Source organism: Giraffa tippelskirchi, chromosome 11 (genome assembly GCF_054371585.1).
Source record: "Giraffa tippelskirchi isolate mGirTip1 chromosome 11, T2T-mGirTip1v1.2.pri, whole genome shotgun sequence".
Lineage (NCBI taxonomy): Eukaryota > Metazoa > Chordata > Mammalia > Artiodactyla > Giraffidae > Giraffa > Giraffa tippelskirchi.
This window is the reverse complement of record NC_137285.1, coordinates 14,441,345-14,460,700: the sequence shown is the minus strand read 5'-3', so window position 1 is coordinate 14,460,700 and position 19,356 is coordinate 14,441,345. Positions and strand designations below refer to the sequence as shown.

The 19,356-nt window shown below is 49.9% G+C and overlaps 1 protein-coding gene and 1 long non-coding RNA gene across 3 annotated transcripts in view; one reads left to right on the top strand and one right to left on the bottom strand.

Moving 5' to 3' along the window:
- The first annotated feature begins 5,908 nt into the window (after positions 1-5,908).
- Positions 5,909-15,998, top strand: LOC145525852 (uncharacterized). The gene is made up of 4 exons (XR_014068454.1): positions 5,909-6,913; positions 7,331-7,499; positions 9,783-10,108; positions 15,041-15,998. It is a non-coding gene; the product is annotated as an uncharacterized LOC145525852 (long non-coding RNA).
- Positions 6,136-19,356, bottom strand: part of FBXW8 (F-box and WD repeat domain containing 8) — a 117,553-nt gene continuing 104,332 nt past the window's right edge. For both annotated transcript variants that reach the window (XM_081539705.1, XM_081539706.1), the window contains exons 9-11: positions 9,921-10,094; positions 7,362-7,472; positions 6,136-6,776 (exon numbers count right to left, since the gene is read on the bottom strand). In XM_081539705.1, coding sequence (XP_081395831.1) covers positions 6,632-6,776; positions 7,362-7,472; positions 9,921-10,094 — 430 coding nt within the window. In that variant the 3' untranslated portion in view covers positions 6,136-6,631. The remainder of the gene's footprint in view (positions 6,777-7,361; positions 7,473-9,920; positions 10,095-19,356) is intronic.

Genomic DNA, 19,356 nt, shown 5'->3' with positions numbered 1-19,356 from the left:
TCTCTGTGTTCTTGAATTTGCAATTCAGTCTTGGTATTAAGCACCTTTTACCTGTCTTACACTCACATGTTGGGGTTCAGAATGTTAACAGGCAAGCCCCCGAGCCTTCATCCGATGCCCAGCGCCCAGGTCTACATGCCCCCGGAGCTGTGTCAGGCGCACAAAAGCGGATGTGTTGCTTAGGACGAGGTGCGTGTTGGTATTTTGAAGCCAAAACAGAGCCACGAGGCAATGAAGGGAAGCGTGACCACCTAGCACAGAGTTGAGGAGCCTGTGTCCGAGGGCAGCGGCGGAGCTGGGAAGCCCTCCTTATTCAGACGGTGAGTGCCGACGTGGGCATTGCAGCCCTGGGGAGCGCGTGGCGAGGCTGGCTGGGACCTCCGACCCCCGCAGGGCCTGAGGAACGCTGGCTCCACAGACCCAGATGCGCAGACTGGTGGCCGGGACAGCGCCACCCCATCTCCATCTCCGGTGAGTCGAGCGCCGTGTGGAGTCACTTCTGGAGCTCTGATGCTTTTTTGTAATTTTTATTGATTTTTGGTTTTTTAATGAAGTAGTTGATTTACAACGTTGTGCTAATTTCTGCAGTGATCCGGTTGGACACACGTACATCCTTTTTGTACATTCCTTCTCACTGCGGTTTATCCCAGGAGACTGGACATAGTTCCTGGTGCCATACTTTTGGATCTGCTTGTTTAGACTAGTGCCGAATTCCACAAATGTTTTGGCATTTTCAGGAGCAAAGCCTGAAGCCTCTTCTGCTTACCCTCCTGGTGCCAGCATTTGTGTGGGAGACTAGGATGTGGTTGCCCCCACCATTGACTCCAACACCCCTCCCCACTCCTCCCATTGCTGGGATCTGGTTGCCAGCAGAAGGAATCTAGAAAGACCTGCAGTCGGGAGAGCTGGTCCCGTGTAAGTGCTACTTAGCGCTCGTCCAGGACGGGTCTCCACTGAGATGCCCCTAGCCTCCCACCCCCTGCTGAGTCCTTCCCCACCTTGCACAAACGCCAGGGACCCGCGGAGTCACTGAGCAGCAGGCCTGCTGGTGTGGCCAGCGAGGGCTGAATTTTCTGGGATTCTCCCAGTTTGCTTCAGTCTTCTTCTTCTCAACAAAGGCAGTTCATGAGCATAGTGTTTTTGTATATAACAGACCTTCCACCCGCCCAGCCTGCATTTGGGAGCGTGGCCACTGTGGGCACACAGCGTGCGTTTGTACTTGTTCAGACCACCAAGGGCAGGCCGGATGTCTTGGGAGCTTTGGCCACAGCTTACCTAAACTGCTAATTAGATTTATTCACCCCGAGCCTGGTCCGTGCTGCCCCAGAGCATGCTGACACCCCACTGTCACTGAGGGAGTCTGACTGACTTCCACCAGAAGGTGGGCCAGAGGCGGCCTGGGGCTCTCCTGGGGCTCTCCAGGGCACTGCGTACATGAGGTAGTGTTTTCACTCATTTGGTCATTCAGGGAGTGATCGGGGTCGGCTGTTAGTGCAGACCCACTCCTAGGGAGGGCGGTTATTCCCCACAGTCTGCTGGCCTTTGACTGGAAAAAGCGAGGGTCACTGCCCTGGGCACGAGTCTTAGCATGGCCCCTGTGACAGGCTGGACCAGTGGGTGTGCCCAGGAGGGGCTTTCTGGGTGTAGAGAACCCTGAGTGAGTGTAGCTCCGCACCCACCTGAAGTGGTGTCTGTTGATTTCTCAGTCTGCCTGTTGTAGAACAAATGCCCTTGTTTTACAGCTTTCCTCTTACTGGGAATTATACTCAACTAATCAATGCTAAATCAAATATGTGAAGTCAGTGCTTTGAGGGCCTCGGGCTGTGGATGGAGGACACAGAGCAGGGACGTGTCCGCAGCGTGCAGGATGAGGGTGAGGTCACCTCTCTCCACTTTCTCCACCCACTTCCCAGGAATTGGGATGAAGGCAGGATCTAGTCCAATGTTGCCGTATTACCAAGAAGATGTTACGAGAACTCTGCTTTTGGCTGTTAGAAGAATACAGCAATTTGACACAAACATGGCCATGTGGTAGGTTTACAGAAGGGCTGTGTAATGGAAATCTAATATGAGAAGCTCCAGGGAAACCTGCAGCCACGTTAGACATGAATTATGGATAAAGGAATGGAGAAAGATGGCAGGAGCTTCCAGTTTTGGCTGAGCACCCTCTGAGGGAACAAGTTCCTGAGTTATGCCTAGACTTCAGCAGTTTGATTATTTTCTGACCCCAGGGGCTGGGGATGTTCTTTATGTGCTTTGCTAATGGGAGGCAGGTTCATGTATGGATCTGATCCTTGTCACCAAGCAAGTGAACCCGTCTCTGCTGCCCCGGGTTCACCAGGCTGAAGCTCAACCGCACACAGCACAGTGACTTAACCTAGGCTGATGGAGAGTTAAAATACAAGTCGGCTTGGCAAGGGTTCTGTAGACACCCGCCTTGCAAGCTGTCCTCCCACAAGGTGACCCTGGGAAGGCCTTGGAGAGTTGAGTGGGAGGAGCCGGGGCTTTCATCACCGCCCAGGGTGTCAGTGTTGTCTTTGTCTCTGAGCTTTTTTGGAACCAGTGACCAATGCCAGGAGGGATTCAGTGGTTGGAGGAACTTGGCCCCCAGGAGGACTGAGGACTCTGATGGGCACATGGTGGCTGCTCTTCCTCCTAACCCGCTGGTGGACCAGGCCAGCAGGGACTGGGTTTCCTGTCTTTACCCCAGCGTGGTCCACAGGGCAGCGGTAAGGTGGGCAGACGCACGTGAGGAGCAGCTTGCGGCCGCCTCCCTCAAGAGGAATCCAGGAGGGGGTGTTTGCACTGGCGCTGGGCGAGAAGAGATCAGGGCAGGCTCGGCTCTGGGTGTGGGGGAGCCTGCCCGCCCATTCTTGGGGCAGAGAAGTTCCCTGGTGGAGCATCTGCTTGGAAGCCCCTGCCCAGCAGCAGAGGTGGGGAGAGCAGGCTGGCACCCATGTGGCACCGCCTGGAGCCCAGTAAGGGGGGCCCTGCAGTTGCCCACCCCAGGCAGCGCCGTCCAAATCGCCCTGGGCCCTACACAGCAGCCAGGGAGCCTTCTGGCCTGGCCGCGAGTGAGGCAGGCAGGTCCGCGTGGTTGGGGAACCGGGGCCTGGCGGCCGGCACTGCTTGCTCCAGGATGCCGCAGCTGCTGCGCAGAGCGAAGCCTCGAGTGAGGGAAGGCCAGCAGCCCCCGGCTCCGCGCTTGTTGTGGACCTGCCCGTCCTGACAGGCCCCGGTAAGAGAAGGCCGCATCCCCACCAGAAGGCCACTTCTCTCTGATGGCGAGCAGGGTGGGTTCGCCATGGCCAGTGTTTGCCATCTGAATGCGGAATGAGATGCACTGTTCTCTCAAATGGAGGGCACCCTGGCTCTGGAGGGTACGGAGGACTTGGACCAGAACTCCACTCTTAGGGATACCGGGTTTTCCTCGAATCAGCTGAATCCAGTCAGCCAGGGCAGGCTCTCTCCTTGCAGGGGAAGATGTGGGCCTAGGGTGTGTCTTCCAATGAACCAGTCCCCGGGCAGCGGCAGCGCCGTCTAGTGGCCTCAGCTGGAATCCTCGGGGAACTGTGGTTCCCTTGGAGAATCGGACAAAAGAGCCACACTTCCTCCCCGAAAACGCCCTTATGCACAATTTCACACACTGTGTGTGGGTCTCCTGGATCCTGGGCTAAGAGCCCCTCTAACAGTGGTTCTGGGGAGAAACTATTCAACGTGCCACGTGATTTTTTTGAGGGGAGAGCTGGTAGAGTGGTATGCTGGGGGAGCTGGCACCACACACCTTGCCAGGGTTATGAGTAATTTTGTCAATAAATACATTTGAAAAATTTAGTATCAGAACACGGACATGTTTTAAAGTAGAAAAGCCAAAGCCAGACAAGACAAAGATCTCTGGCGTTTGGCCCTCTGGCTCCCCCAGAGGGCCGTCCTGGTCTTCAGGGAAGACCTGGGGCCGAGGCTGGAAAGCAGGAGAGCGGTACAGAGGAAGAGCAGACTTCGGGTCAGTCAGCTAAGAACTCAACTGGCAGAGGAGTTCCCACGCAACAGCCAGCGGGGACACAGGTAAGGTGGGGTGAGCAGACGGGGGTGGACGTGGGCCCAGACTTCTTGAAGCCACTGGAAAGTGGTTGTTCACAAAGGAACTCTGAACCTTTCCCCATCAGGGCAACTTCTTCCAGGACATAAGGTTTACTGCAAAAAAATGCTGACTGAGCTCAGCGTGCCTGGAGATTATAGTTTGGGTCCAGGAAACTCTTCACAAAACCCAGGTGGTTTTCATGGATGGGAGATGTTATCAACAGGCTGGGAAGGAAAAACCCCACACTTGTTAACATTTTTACCCTGGACCAGCAGTTGGCAGTGAATCAAAGTAGTTGAAAACTATTTTTATTTTCAGTAAAATTTTCTGGGTCTAATTTCTTTTGAACTATTTCATTATCCTTAATTCCTGCAAAGCTAAGAGGGAGACTGTACCTGCGAAAGGAACTGTGAGATCAGACTGCAAGGGGGCTGCTGCTTAAAGGAAAAACTACTTTCCCCAGTGGTAAGACTGTGAGAGATGGAAACTGTATAGAGCAATGTCAGTGGGGGGTCACAGCAGTGAGAGTCAAGTACAATACATGTGTCATTCACCAGCTGCGGGCTGGCTTCACTTGGGAAGTAATGGGGTTTTCTGAAGAGAAGCAGGAAAACCCCACTGACACAGCCGCCTTCCTGGGAAGGACAGCTGCGCTCTCGGGAGGGACAGGTCCCAGAGCCACTCTCTCTCTGGCTCTGTCATCCTCTCTAGCTGGATGTGCATCTTTTATGACTGAAGACCTTAATCTGAGGGGAAAAAAAAGCCTTCCACAGCCCTCAGGACTCAAAAGTTCTAGGACTTGAGGTAATGGTGTGTCTGTCTCCTAACCACATGTACGTGTTCATGAACAGAAGGAAAGCTGCACTTTGCTCTTGGATCAGTGTAGGCAAATTATCCCCACGCTGAAAATATACTTACTCCGTTTGATAGTCCCTTGGGCCTTCTTTTTTAAAACCTTTATCAACAGTTGTATATTTCATCTTTTCAAAAAATTGCTTTTGGCTTTAGGATCAACTTCACTATCTGTTGGTGTTCATGAGATTTTCCTGGTGGCTCAGATGGAAAAGAATCGGCCTGCAATTCAGGAGACCCTGGGCTGGGAAGAATCCTGCAAGAGGGAATGGCAACCTACTCCAGTATTGCCTGGAGAATCCCATGGACAGAGGAGCCTGGTGAGCTGCCATCCATAGGGTTGTAAAGAGTGGTACACAACTGAGCAACTAACGCTTAAACACTAGTTCACTCGTGTTTTTATCCTTAACAACTCCTTCCTTTTGTTGGGATCACTAGGACCTCCTTTAAGCTTTCTGCGGTGTCTGCTTAGTGCACTGATTTCCTGGCTTGTTTTCTATTAAGTCACAAGGTCTTCTGTCCCATTCTGGCCTCATCCCCTGAGTCTTGGTCAGTGCTTCCACTGTCACCCTTCCTGGTTTCCATTTTTATTTCCCTCTTTAAAAGCAAGTTCGATTCATGTTGCTGTACAGCAGAAACCAATCCCAAGTTAATTCAGGAGCGCCTCAAGTTTCCAGGTCTTTGTTTGGCTCAGCACTCTGCTGGTGTCTGACTGTGACCCGCTGGCACTGGGGGTGCTGGCTGGGCCCTGGTGCTGCCCCTTGTGGCCTCCACACGTGGTCATTTCTTGTGTGTGGCCTGTGGGTATCTGAAAAGGTACAGAAGCCTACCTATATCCACTGTGTTGAGCTTATAAATTATATTAACTATGTCTTCCAGATCCTTACATGTTTTTACTGATTTGATCTGACTACCCACCATAAGCATGGATTTGCCTGTTTAGTTTCATCAGTTTTCTGCTTTGATATTTTGTAGGTATGGTAGGTGGCTGCTGCTGCTGCTGCTGGTTACAAGGGTCTTTAAATCAAGAGGAATGCAATGGTTTGCCCTCTTAATCCTATGGAAATGGAAGCTATTTATCAGCATGAACAGGTCTCTTGTGCTACCCTGTCTTGTCTCAGTGGGGTTAACATAACACGGTTCCTCTGGTATTATCCCTTCTTCTCAGTCTCTACTCCAGAATCCATCATCTTCCCCCTACGTGGTGGACAGTTGTTTATTCATGAGTATGTAGAAAATGTCTACTCTGTATCACATGTTACAGACACGGTAGTAAGCAAAACAGTTATTAATGAAATAATTGTACAAATATATAATTATAAATCAAAAGCTACCAGGATAAAGGACTACCCTCCCAGGTTGGGGGTGGTGTCACAGAAGATGACCCAGAGTTGAATTCGTGACCTCAGATCCAAGAGCTGGGTGGCTGATGAGGCCTTGTCAGCTCGGAGACCAGCATATCCAAAGGCTCCCCAAAGAAGGGGTTTGGAGACTGCAAAGAGGGTGAGTGTGCTGGAGGGGGGTGCCACAGGGCCTCACCTGGGAGCTGCAGTGAAGGCCTTCGTGTAGTGTAGACAACGATGCGGGGAACCCCCGGCAAAGGGGAACGCAAAGACACAGAGGAATGTGGGGGTCACACAGTGCACCCTGGGGTTGCTCTTCTCCCCAACACTTACAGCCCCGTGCAGTGCCGCTTCCCTAAATACTGTCAGGGGGGAAGGCGAGTGCGAGGTCGTAGTTGTAACCTGGCATGGCGTCACCGGCCGAGCGGCAGATGGGCACCGTGCTCTGAAAGGCCAGCTGGTCCACTGCAAATGCGTAGGCCTGGATCAGCCCCCGGTGTCTAGAGAAAGCACAGAGACACGGCGTGGTCAGTCCCAGGGCCCAGCCCCTTCTCCCGTGACGTCTGCCTGAGACAGCCGTTCGTGACAAACGTCCCAGTGTGTCCGACACTCCAATCCCGCGCCTCGAGATGAAGAGGTGAGCAGACAGGTTTAATGGAGGAAACTGAGTGTGGGGAGGCACCTGGCTGAACAGGGAGCCAGGCCAATGGTAAGAAGAAGGGCCTCTGAGCCCCCGGTGTGGCAGCCTCGGGCTGAGCATGAGGGCTTTGGCACTGTCTCTAGGCTTCTAACACCATCTTAAGCCTTTAGTCTTGGGCTCTAGGCATCTGTGGCCACAGTCTCGCTGTGTCCCTACCACCTCCCCACCCCCGCAGCATCCAGCTGAAGCTGCACTAGGCACTCAGCCCGTGTTACTGGCCACATCTGTGTGTCTGTTCCTGACTTTGATAAAAAGAACGGCCGTGTCTGAGGGTATGCCCTGCAGGGAACAAGGTGGCCCGGGCTGTTCTAATAACAAAACCAGGCTAAGAGTGTCTGTTCTGAACGTCTACAGGCCCAGACCAACCCCCGCCGCGAGCGCTGACCTGCGGTGGGTGGCGAAGTTGTCCAGGTCGGCGTTGCGCACCACCCGCTCGTAGGGCACGTGGGCCGCGATGAGGCTGTGGCTGTTGAAGGAGATGTGCCGTACGGGGTGCCTGGAACACACGGGGACGCTCATTAGGGTAAGCGCGCGGAAACTCACGTCCTGCCTCTGCTACCAGGGCCTCACAAGTGGGGAGCTGCACGGGGCTCCAGAACCGTCTAAGCCAGGCTCTTCCTTCACAGCGGAGGAAACTGGGCCCCCAGCCTCGTGGGAGACAGGCCACTCGCTGGGCCTACTCTGTACACGCGTCTCCTTGGCCCTGTGCTCTATGGCTAACACTCCAGCACCTAGCGCGCTGGGACGTAAAAGGAAAAAATAACCTGAGACAATTCACACACACGCGGTGGAGAACAGCCCCTCTCGCTGGCTGGCCTGGGCTGAGCCACTCCAGCTCTCTGAGCTGGGTTCCCCATCTGCAGGGTGTGCCCAGGGGTGCCCACGAAGGCCCCGCCAGGCCCTGGACTCAGGAGCCCCCTCACCTCATTCCTCTGGAGAGGATCCTCTGCTCTGGCCGAGACACCTGCCCTGCCCGCGGCCATCCCCAGGGCAGGACTCCCCCTTGGCCCCCCTCAGAGGGCTGTACTCTGGGTTGTGACAGCACATTCAGAAAGTCTGGGAACAAAGTGGCTTAAAACCATGTAGCAAAGGCTTTTTGATCATTTAGAAAAACTTCCTCCAGTGGAGCAATGGGCCCGGAGACATAGGACAGAAAAGCTGTCTAATGCAAGCAGATGCCTGCCATCAGAGAGCGTCCCGACTGTTAAGAAGGTGGGCTCTATTCCCATGAAAAGCAGCCACTGTTTCCAGAGCACCAGAGATGTTACGAGCCACAAGATGAGAGACAGTTCAGCACTGGGAGGAGGAACAGGAGACCCCAGCACAGACTACAGGGGTCTCCTAGGCCCAGTAGACTCTGCCCTGTCAGCCAGGCCCTCTGAGAAGGGCAGAGGGTGGCCTGAAGGGGTGTCCCTGCCCCGGAGATGGCTGGGGGCAGGACAGGCATCTTGGCCAGAGCAAAGGATCCTCTTAAGGTGGTGACGGGGTTCCTAAGTCTGGGGTTTGCAGCACCAGTGGGACAGAATGTGTTACTGGAAAACTTCCCTTAGGGCCCAGCGAGGCAAGAGGGCTGGAGAGCAAAGACCTGAGGACGACGGGGAGGGGACAGGTTGGGGCTCAGTCCCAGGCGTGCTGCTGGCTGGCTGAGGAGGGGTGGGGGGACCGGGAGGGTGCGGCTGTGGTGGGTAGTGGGTTGGGAGACTGAGAACAGTGGGACCAGAGCTCGAGAGGGCACTGGCCGCCAGGACTGGACTGAGTCTGAGAATCTCTGGCAGACTGAGCGGCATCAAAGCCTTGCACTGGTAAACGAGGCTTGGTGACCTTCTCTGGGACAAGCGCTAAGCACTGGTGAAAACTGACAGGCATCACAAACGAGCTAGGAAGATGGGGCAGGACACAGTTCTGGGCACGACCTTACTTACCCCGGCTTCACCTTAACAATCCACCCGAGGGAGAACAGCTTTTCAGGGAGAGAGAAATGAGATCTGCTCAAGGGCAGGCCTCGTGGGCTGACTGGAGCTGCTGGGGGCATGCCCTGGGAGCCTGCAGTGCAGAGGGTGGGGAGCTGTCAGAGTGGCCAGGCTGAGACAGCTCTTGAGAAAAAAGTAAAGGCTGTCCTTACAGGAGATGGTTCTGGGCGGCCACAGTGGGGGCGTTTGCTGCCTTTTGGCACCACCTGGTGGCAACTCAGTGCATCACCACGGAAGGCAGGCACCCCAGCTGAGAAAGCTGCCAGCCAGGCACCGGCTACCACTGCCCTGCAAGAAAGCAAGCCAGTCCTCTTTTGACCTCGTACTTAAACTAGACCTGTGAGCAGTCTTCATTTCATCATGCCATGCAGCTGGCGGGAACACGCCTCGGTGTGTATCTGCAGCCTCAGCCGTGGATGCTCTGTCCTACATGCACATAGGCCCCGTGGCCCAGAGCGTCTCATCACAGCGGCGCTGATGGACAACCCAGGGGGGCGGGGGGGCAGCTCTAGGTCTACTCCGGCGAGACCACCTCTGCTTTAAAGGTTAGAAGCAAGCTCAAGATGTTTAACAGGTGAGGCCCCCTTAGTATCCATTTACCTAGCCATCTGCTCTGCTTGGGAGAGTATGTCTCTCGAATTTTAGAGCTAAAAGTTAAAGTTACAAATTCCTCCTTAGTTGAACCTGAATTTTTCAGTGTGAAGTGCCCTTGTAAACGGCAACACTCCCTGGAGTGGAGGATGGGGGGCCTGGGCCAGCCCCACCCGGGGACAAATGGGGGGGGGGTCTGTCCCATCACGGTTTCTACCTGAGCGGGGTGGTGGCCATCTGAACAGGCAGCAGTGACCAGCTTCAGTTCTGAGCCCAGAGATCTCAGCAGCTGGCTTGGAGGATCACAGCCAGGACTCTGTGAAGTGCCTGCCTCTGCAGCTGGCTGACACCATCGCCACCGCAGCACCTGTGGGCCAGCCTACCTGGAGTGAACCTCCCACAGCTTCTGGCTCATCCGGTAGTCCCACACAGAGACCAGGCCCTCCTCGCCTCCACTGACGATCTTCCAGTCATCCATCTGGACCGCAGACACTCCGAGCTGGTGGGCGGAGATGGACAGGGCGATGCTGTCGGTGCGGAGGTCATGGATCCTCACCCTGCAGGGCCCGAGGTGAGCACAGAAATTAGCATTAGAGCCCGAGGTGACAAATTCCTCCTCCTCTGTGCACAGCAACCCTATGAAGACAAAGAATATGAAACCCCTTTAGTTACAAACGTCTAAATATGGACAGTAAACATTCACCTCCGTGGTGTACTCTCACAGGAGGCTACGGGGCACTAGAAATGACCTAGTTTAGAGCACCCACAACTACTCAAAGCACAGAAAAGTGAAAGTGTTAGTCACTCAGTCATGTCCAACTCTGCGATCCCATGGTCTGTAGCCTGCCAGGCTCCTCTGTCCATGAGATTTCCTGGGCAAGAATACTAGAGTGAGTTGCCATTTCCTTCTCCAGGGCACCTCCCCAACCCAGGGATCGAACCTGGGTCTCCTATATTGCTGGCAGATTCTTTACTCTCTGAGCCACCAGGGAAGAGCAAAGCACGGAACAAGGACACAGATACCAGCTGTCCTGGACAGCAGCCCACGGAGAGGGAGGCTGTGACCTGACTGGCACGCTGCCTCCATGAGGACCTCAGCCCGAGAAGCCCAGCGTGGCAGTTTTGCTGTTTGTATGCAAGTCTGTTAAGGCTAAGACGTAAAACAGCTACATTTGTCTGCAACCTGAACCAGTACCCAGTTCACCGGAAAAATAGCCCTTTCCGGGTAGAGTGGTATATGGTTCATCAGCGTCTTGTTGAAATTTGAAAAGGGGACACATCCATAGCTGACTAAGCATAAGAGAATCATGATGAGAATATGTAGACACTGGGGAGTTGCTTATCTAAAGTCTTGAGATAATTACCTACCTTGTAATAATCTGAATTTAAGAACATCTTTAAAAACTACTTTTTATACAAGTATGTGCTGAATTTCCACCACCAAGGAAGAGATTAGCACTGCCCTGAACAGATGCCACCAGCTGGCAGGGGAGCTGGACAAATGTGTCCCACATGGAGAACGTGGGGAGAGGGAAGAACTCAAACATGCTCTAGGTCCTAGGATCGTACAGATGTATGAGCACACGCGCACACACAAACTGCCTTCAACATTCTGAGGGGAACTTATTTCAACTGGAAATTCTATACTGCATTACTTACCAAGTTTGAGGGCATAATGAAGACTTTTTCTTTTTTTAATTTTTACCAGAAAAGGACTCAAAGTGAGCTACCCGTGGATACTCTCTGAAAGAAAGTGGGGTGGTAAAATATCAGGACAGTGAGGAGCCCCCTACCCCCCCCCAGAGTGAGGTATGAGCATCACAGACAGCAGAGAAAGACCTACTGTGTCAGCTGGGCAGACCGACACACAGAACAAGGACAAACCCACCTCTTAAGAGCAAGAGCCTCAAACAGGTCACAGAGCAAAACTCAATATGCTACACATGAAAGGCACATTTGCGTGTGACAAAGAAGAGAAGTGACAAGTTTAATACCTGAAAAGGTAGATTTCAGAGCAAAAAGCATTAGCTGAGAGTACTACATAATGATGAAACAGGCACAGTGTACTAAATGTTTCATAAAACTTGCCAGGAAAAAAAGCCCACCTGTAAAAAGTATAAATCAAATATTCCAATTAAAAAACCACCCCATGATTTATACTTTTACATGTGGGTTTTGGTACATTTAATACACTATCACACAGGGAGCTCAACCAATCCAGTGCTCTGTGGCTACCTCGAGGAGTGGGAGGGGGGTTCAGGACAGTATGTATACTTAACAGCTGATGTGTAGAGTTACATCATATGTAAAATAAAAAATTAACCCCTAAGAAATTCATTTTCGTTTTGCTGTGCCCCTTCCTTCCATTACAAGAAAAGATCCCACTTAAGTTAGCAATTAAAGACAAAATACCTTACAACAACTTTCTCAACGTGGAGCTCTACCCACCAAAACTAACTATAGAGGACTTACAGAATTAAAAAGAATTAAAAATATTCAAGATAGGCAGGCCTTTCTAAAAACACTAAAAAAACCCCAGAAGACAACGCAACTGGTAAACTGGGGAAAATGTTTGCAGCAGAGAGGACTGGCTAATTTCTTGTTTAAAAAAATTTCATTTAAATTGATATAACCCATTATTTTTTAAATATTTAGTTGGCTGGTCAGGTCTTAGTTGCAGCATGCGGGCTTAGTTCCCTGACCAGGGCAGGGACTGAACCCATGCCCCTGCACTGGAAGGTGATTCTTAACCACTGGACCACCAGGCGAGTCCCTGATAACCCATTATTAAACTGAGAAAAGAAAAAGTTGACAGGAAAAGACATATTAATACTAATGGCTTTTAAACATGTACAAGATGTCCAAGTTCACTGGTAACGAGAGAAATTATGCACTAAAACTACAGCACCGTAATACCACTTGTCAAACGGTCTACCCTGCAAAGGTAAAGTTCTGCAATACTCTTGAGATCTTCCATGCTAGTGAGTCCTGGATGGACAGGTACTTCTGTGCAGCTGATGGAAGCACAGCCTTCTCTTTGGGGAGTGATTTGACAATATCCAACAAATTAAAAAATGTACTTCACTTTTGACCTAGCAGCTCTACTTCGAGGATTTTAACTAGGCTACATCTAATACTGGGGCTTCCTCAATGACTGAGTGGTAAAGAATCTGCCCGCAACACAGGAGATGTGAGCTCGATCCCTGGGTAGGGAAGATCCCCTGGAGAAGGAACTGGCAACGCACTCCAGTATTCTTGCCTGGAAAACCCCATGGACAGAGAAGCCTGGTGGGCTACAGTGCATGTGATCACAGAGAGTCAGACACAACTCAGCAACTAAACAACACATCTAATATATGTGTACATCCATACACACACATATAAGGCCATTAGCCACAGCACTTTTTTAGTAGCAAAGATGAGGCTTCTGTTTCAGGTACCTGCTGACCATCCCAGTAAACATCACTTAATATTGCTGGGTAAGATGTAACTACATCCTTCTAAATGCCCTGGTGAACTCACAGAGCAACTGACCTCCCTAGGACCCATATAGAAAACCAGCCTGGTGAACCTGAGCTGCAGTTTCCGTTGCCTGTAGGCACGTGTGGTAGGGGTAAGGCTGAAGGCAGGTGCCAATCACAGGAAGCAGTGGGCCTGGCTCTTACTGCACCACAGGGCCAAGACTGGGGTCCACCCAAAGGGGAGTATTGAGAAGTTGCTTCATAAAAAAGCAGTATAGAACTTCTAGACACAAAAACATAATCCTGCAATTAAAATCATTAGACAGTCTAGAAGATTAGACAAAGCCCTTGTAAATTAGAAAATAAATCTGAAAAGTTACCTAGAATGGAGCATAGAGAGAGAAGCAGATGAAAAATGTGAATGAAGGGTTAAGAGACAGGAAGGACGGGAGCGGATGGTCCAGCTTATTTATGCCCGAAAGAAGTTTCCATAAGGAGAAAATACAGTGTATGGCAAAGAAGCACTATTCGAAGTGTTAATGGCTGATATTTTCCCAGAATGAAAGACGGGCATACTCACACTCATGAACACTAATCAGAATAACTTCAAACGAGATACGTATCAAAGAGTATCATCGTAAAGTTGGAAACCACAAAAAAAAAAAAAAGGTCTTAAAAGCAACCTGAGACAAAAAGATGTTATGATAATTAGAGCATCGTTTTTGCATCGTCATGAATAAAAGAGACTCGATGGGGCGCACAGGTTACCTACCTCCATCAGCTGATGCCATGACGGTGCATCCGGACAGGCACGATGGAGGCCTGCACAGGCAGGATGAGGAGAACGACAAGGAGTGAGGGCCGCCATCACCCACACACTGCCACACACCGGGCACCCGGGCCCAGCCGTGTGCCAGGTTGGGGGGGTAGGGGCGGCTGTACCCCCCTGACTGTGAAGGCCCTCTCTGGAGAATGCGGCTACCCAGCCTCCTCTGAGCAGAGAGACGCTCCCAGGAGACAACTTCTCCCCACATATACTTTTTCGTGCTTTTGAATTCAATTTTAAAGGTGTAGATGACTTCTCTTAAGTTAAAGACTTTTAAAGGTAAAATTCTGGAAGGACATACATACTGAACTGGTAACAGCAGTTACTATGGGGAAGAGCGTCAAGGAAGAATGAGGGGAATAAAGGCAGCTTTTACTTCTCATTCTAGACACAGCCAAGGTATTTAAGAAATGAGCTCACGTGTGCCTGGGAGGGGCTCCCGGGGCCTTCACCGGGCCTTCAAGTACCGGTCATGCTCTGTTTCTTAAGTGCGTGGGTGTGGCGGGGGGAATGCCCAGGCATTCGGCTGTTCTTTACATTCTACACAACATACCTTGTATACATTTCCACGTAGGTGTTTTGTTTCAAATCACACAGGGTGTTAGAAACCTAGTTTCTTAGGACACAGAGGCGAGGTCCAGGCTGTCGGCCGGACGACCGAGAGCTCCGTCCACCTCCTTGCCTCCCAGCCCCGCTTCCCAGGGAGGGCGTCAGTGACCAGAGACGGGGCGAGCGTGAGGACAAAGGGCTCCCTGGGTCAGCATTTGGAGACACTGATCTTTGGGTATTTGTGGGTAAGAGAAGAGAGAAAAGGTAAAGCTGCTGTGAAGGGAACTCTGCCTGCAGGCTACAGCTGCATGGCCTACTAATGGGAACCAGAAAAGGATGAGGGGGAGGGAGAAATTTTTAGCTTGAGTACTTTTCAGTGCATATTTGGGTAATAAGGGTCTATTTTACTTTGGTGATTTTCATAAAGAGTTCCTCTGTTGAATATTTATACTCCCATCATTTACAGTTTGGCTGTTAAGGACACAAAGGCAAACACAAATTTGGTCCAGAAGTTCAAAGTTTGCCATCTGTTTTCCTATTGTATTTAGATACCAGCATGGATGGCTCCAAACAAAACACAAATACACTGAAAGATATGGCATTAGTGTATTATATCACTAAGGAAAACAAAGATGGGCCAAATACCGACTTGAACTTCTCCCCACAGGGAGAAAGGAAAGCACTTGAAGACATCTCCTTAGAGAGGCATGGCTCTGGTCTCTGGCTGACAGAGACAGCAGACAGCAACCAGGGCGGGAAGTCCCCACGAACCTTTCGAGGTCATGGTAAGAAATGTGCGCCTGCCTCGCACACCCGACAGCGTGGCCCCAACCTGAATGGCAGTGCTCCTCGGCAGAGCGTGTACCCTCAGCGCACAAATCAAATACCTGACACGGGCAAACAGGCAGCACAGCAAATGGGCACAGACATGCCAAGACAACTGATTCCAGGGACAAAGAGAAGCCCATGGTGGACATGGTGAATCCCCAGCCAGCGTGCGTTTCATCAACTTTGCCCAATGGAAAAAAAAAATTGGTCTGAAAGCTGTAATTGTATTATGTTTAATATTCATGGTTGGGTTTGTAGGACTGTTCCAACACTCCCCTTCTCTCCAGCCCCTCTCTAATGAAAATCACACCATAGGAGTCGGCTCAAGCCCGCCAATTAAAACAAAAGACACCAGAACCTTCCAAAGACTCCCAACAGAGGAGCATCCATCTGATGGGCAGGAAAACGTGCTGGAACCGAGAGGGAGGCACGCTCTGGCTGGTCCTGTGCTAAGCTCTGAATAACTTATGGTAACACTTGCAGATGGAGCAAGTGTAACATTTACGCCCCACTCGCTCTCCCTAACAGCCGGCAGCACCAGAAGCCACCACAGCCCTGCGTTTGTCAGGGCGAGAAGCAAGCTCCTAGACTCTTTAATTAGCGGTCACAACTCAGAGCTTGCCTCCCATTGGTTTGGACTAAACAGTCCCTTATAATAATAAGGCCAAAAAAAAAAAAGGCAAAACCTGTATTTGATGGCAAAGATGAAGGCTGTTCAGACTCTGGCTTGGCAGTTTCATGAAGAAAGACCTGACCTTCAGCTTTACTTCTATTCAGAAAATAAAGGCAACAAGCAAGATGGTATGAAAACGTAGTCCTTCTTTTTTAAAATGACCAAATTAATCAAGAAAATAAGTATTTTTTTAAAAAGAAATCAATAACATGATTCTGTTTTGTCTCATCAAAGCTAGCCTCTTAAAGAGGATTTTAAAATAGAACATATGGCCAAATCAGTAGCTGTAGCTATCTACTTATCTATCTATCTATGCGGCACCAATGATGGCCTTTGGTGAATGATTTATTCTTAACAGCAACTAGAAAAACATGGATTTTCAGGCAGAACTGACAAGTTGAATCCAACCAGGCCATGGTCAGAGCTCTGTGTATTGTAAAGCTGTTTCTCTAGAGTTCTTTGTATTTTGCCCACAAAAGTAATAAGCCCTGTGAAAGTGATCACTCGACCTTTCTCTGGGCCTATCTCCTTAGCTGGGCCAGCAATGGATGTTATTAAAGAGCTCTGTGAGACCGAACACTGTAATCCTTACAAGACAGCCCATGACACCACCTGTGGACAAACATGAGCTGTGTATAATAACACCAAATTAACAAGGCACATTGGGAATATGGAAACATTTAACTGACTGTAATATCCTTTAAAATTTTAATCAGATGAGTATACCTAGCATAACCTCTTCATTTTATGGTCAACTGGTTTTCAACAGTGCGGCCGGACAATCCAATGGGGAAAGAATAGCCTTTTCTCAACAGACCATGGCTCTCCTAGGACAGTAGATATCTACAGGCAAAGAAGAATGAGGTGGGACTCCCACCTCACACTATATACAAAGTTTAACTCCAAACGCGTCACAGACCTCAATGGAGGGCAAAACCATAGAAATTCTTCTAAGTAAACATAGGAATCTATCTGCAACTCTGGGCTAGGAAATGGCTTCTTCAATGATACCAACAGCACAAGCGGTAAAGAAAAACTGGAAAAGTCACTCAATCAAAATTAAAAACTTCCATGCTTCAAAGAACACTATTAAGAGTGTGAAAAGACAACCCATAGAATGGGGAAACATATTTACCCGTCGTATCTGATAAGAGGTTGGTATCCAGACTAGACAAAGAACTCATACAACTCAATAAATAAAAAGACAACCTAATTAAAGAATGGGTTAAGGATCTGAACAGACATTTATCCAAAAAGGCCAAAAAGCACATGAAAGGATGTTCAACGTCACATCTTTAGGGCAGCTATCATCAGAGACAACAGTAAGTATGGGTGAGGGTGTGGAGAAACTGGGACCTCCATACACTGCTGGTGGGAATGGAAAATGGCGCAGTCACTTTGGGCAAGAGTCCGGCAGTTCCTCAGATAGTTAAACATAGACTTATATAAGCCAGCAATTCCACTCCTAGGTATATATACACAGAGAACTGAAAATATAACATCTATACAAAAATTTGTAGCTGAATGGTAATAGAAGCATTATTCATAATAACCAAAAAGTGGAAACAACCCAAATGTTAACTGATGAATGAATAATAAGTAAATGTGGTCTACTCACACAATGGAAAATGACTTGGCCGTAAGAAGGAATTAAGTGGTGATTCGAGCTACAACACAGGTCTTGGAGACATGCTGAATGGCAGGAAGAAGCCAGCCACAAAAAGGTCGCATGTTCTATGATTCCATATAATTATATGAAATCTCCAAAGCAGATCCATAGAGGCAGGAAGTGATTAGCAATTGCCAAGAGCTAGAGGGGTTAGGGGGATGTGGAGAGTGACTGCTAATGGGCACAAAGTTTCTATCTGGGGTGATGAAAATATTCTAAGATTACACCAACCTTGTGCACTTTACACGGGATTGTATAATTTAAATTGGTGAATGGTAGGTGTGTGCATTCTCTCTCAGTAAGCTAAAATTTTTAAAAATAAAGATTACAAGAGGAAAAAGCAGTGGGATTCGTTGGTTCAGTGAGTGTTGCCTTGGCAGCCCACTAACAATCTGACACACACCCCTACTTACCAACTTTTTTTTTTTTTGGCCCTGCCAGGTGGCTTGCAGGGTCTTAGTTCCCCTAACCAGGGATTGAACCCAGGCCCCAACAGTGACAGCACAGAGTCCTAACCCCTGGTCCGCCAGGGAAGTCCCACCTTACCACCAGCTCTTATTCTGGTTCTCCCCAGCGGAGCATTCTCTACTCTGGATCCCTGGTTTCACTCATTAGAAAGGAAGGAGCAGCTCCCAGATAGGAGGCTGAGAGCAACAGAATGGGAAGGGGCCCCATTTAATACAGCTCTCTGCTGCCAACTATCGAGCTAATTTTAATAATTTAAAGAGAGTAGGAGTTCTGATTCTGACTTCGAGTAAGCCCACAGCTGCCTGTCTTCTGCTGCTACAACCAAAACCTCTGGACAAAAACGCAAGGACCTGAGGACCCTGGAGAGCTGACTCAGTACAGCGGGTTGTGGAGGACGCGGCCGGTGGAGGACGAGCCTCACCCAGAGCAGGAGCTCCAGGAGAAGCCTTTGTGATGATGCGGGAACTAAAACGCTAACAGAATCGTCACCCTCCTTCTGAAGAACCGACGACAGAAGCCCCTACATCCGAAGAATGTGGGTGTGGGTCTCTGGGGATTCCTTCTCCTCTCTCTCTGGTTTTGCCCATGGGCAGTCCCCTACTCACAGAGCTGCACTCATAGGGGAGACTCTGAGAGAAACCCCATCTCCTGGTCAGAGGCCCTGGGAAAGGGGGCCCTGAAAGCTAGGAAGTGTAGGGATGAAAAGCGGGAGGAACTGGAGACGGGGAGCCCATGACACTGTGCGTGACCCCACTCATGCAGACGCTGAGCAGTGCAACAAAGGCTCCAGTAAGACTGACAACTCAGAGTAAGCTCTAGGCAGCGCATGCAGGACAGAGTCAGAGAAAACTGAACTGACACCCACTGAAGGCAAAACACAAGTTGCAGTCTCAGCCTAACCAGGGGGACTGCCTGTTTAAAACAAACACAGAACTCAACACCCTCCAGACGATTATGCAACAGGACACAAAGCGGACACAAAATGTCCAGGACACAGCCCACATTACTTGATACTCCTCCTATCCTGAAAGCCCCAGGAAAATGTGACCCATTCTCCAGGCAAAAACAATGTCAACCCTAAAATAACTCGGGCTTTAGGAACCATCAGTGACTTTAAAGCAGCTACTGCAACTATATTCCAGGAGATAAAGGTACAGTGATAAGAAAGGATGAGATTAGGAGCAGAGAAATAGAAACAGTGGAAATTTTGAACCAAAGAGTGTAAAATCCAGAATAAAAAAAAAAATCACTAGATGGGCTCAATGGTACAATAGAGATGACAGAGGAAAAAGTTAATGGATCCAAAGTTAAATCAATAGATATTTGCAACCTGAAGAATATAAGG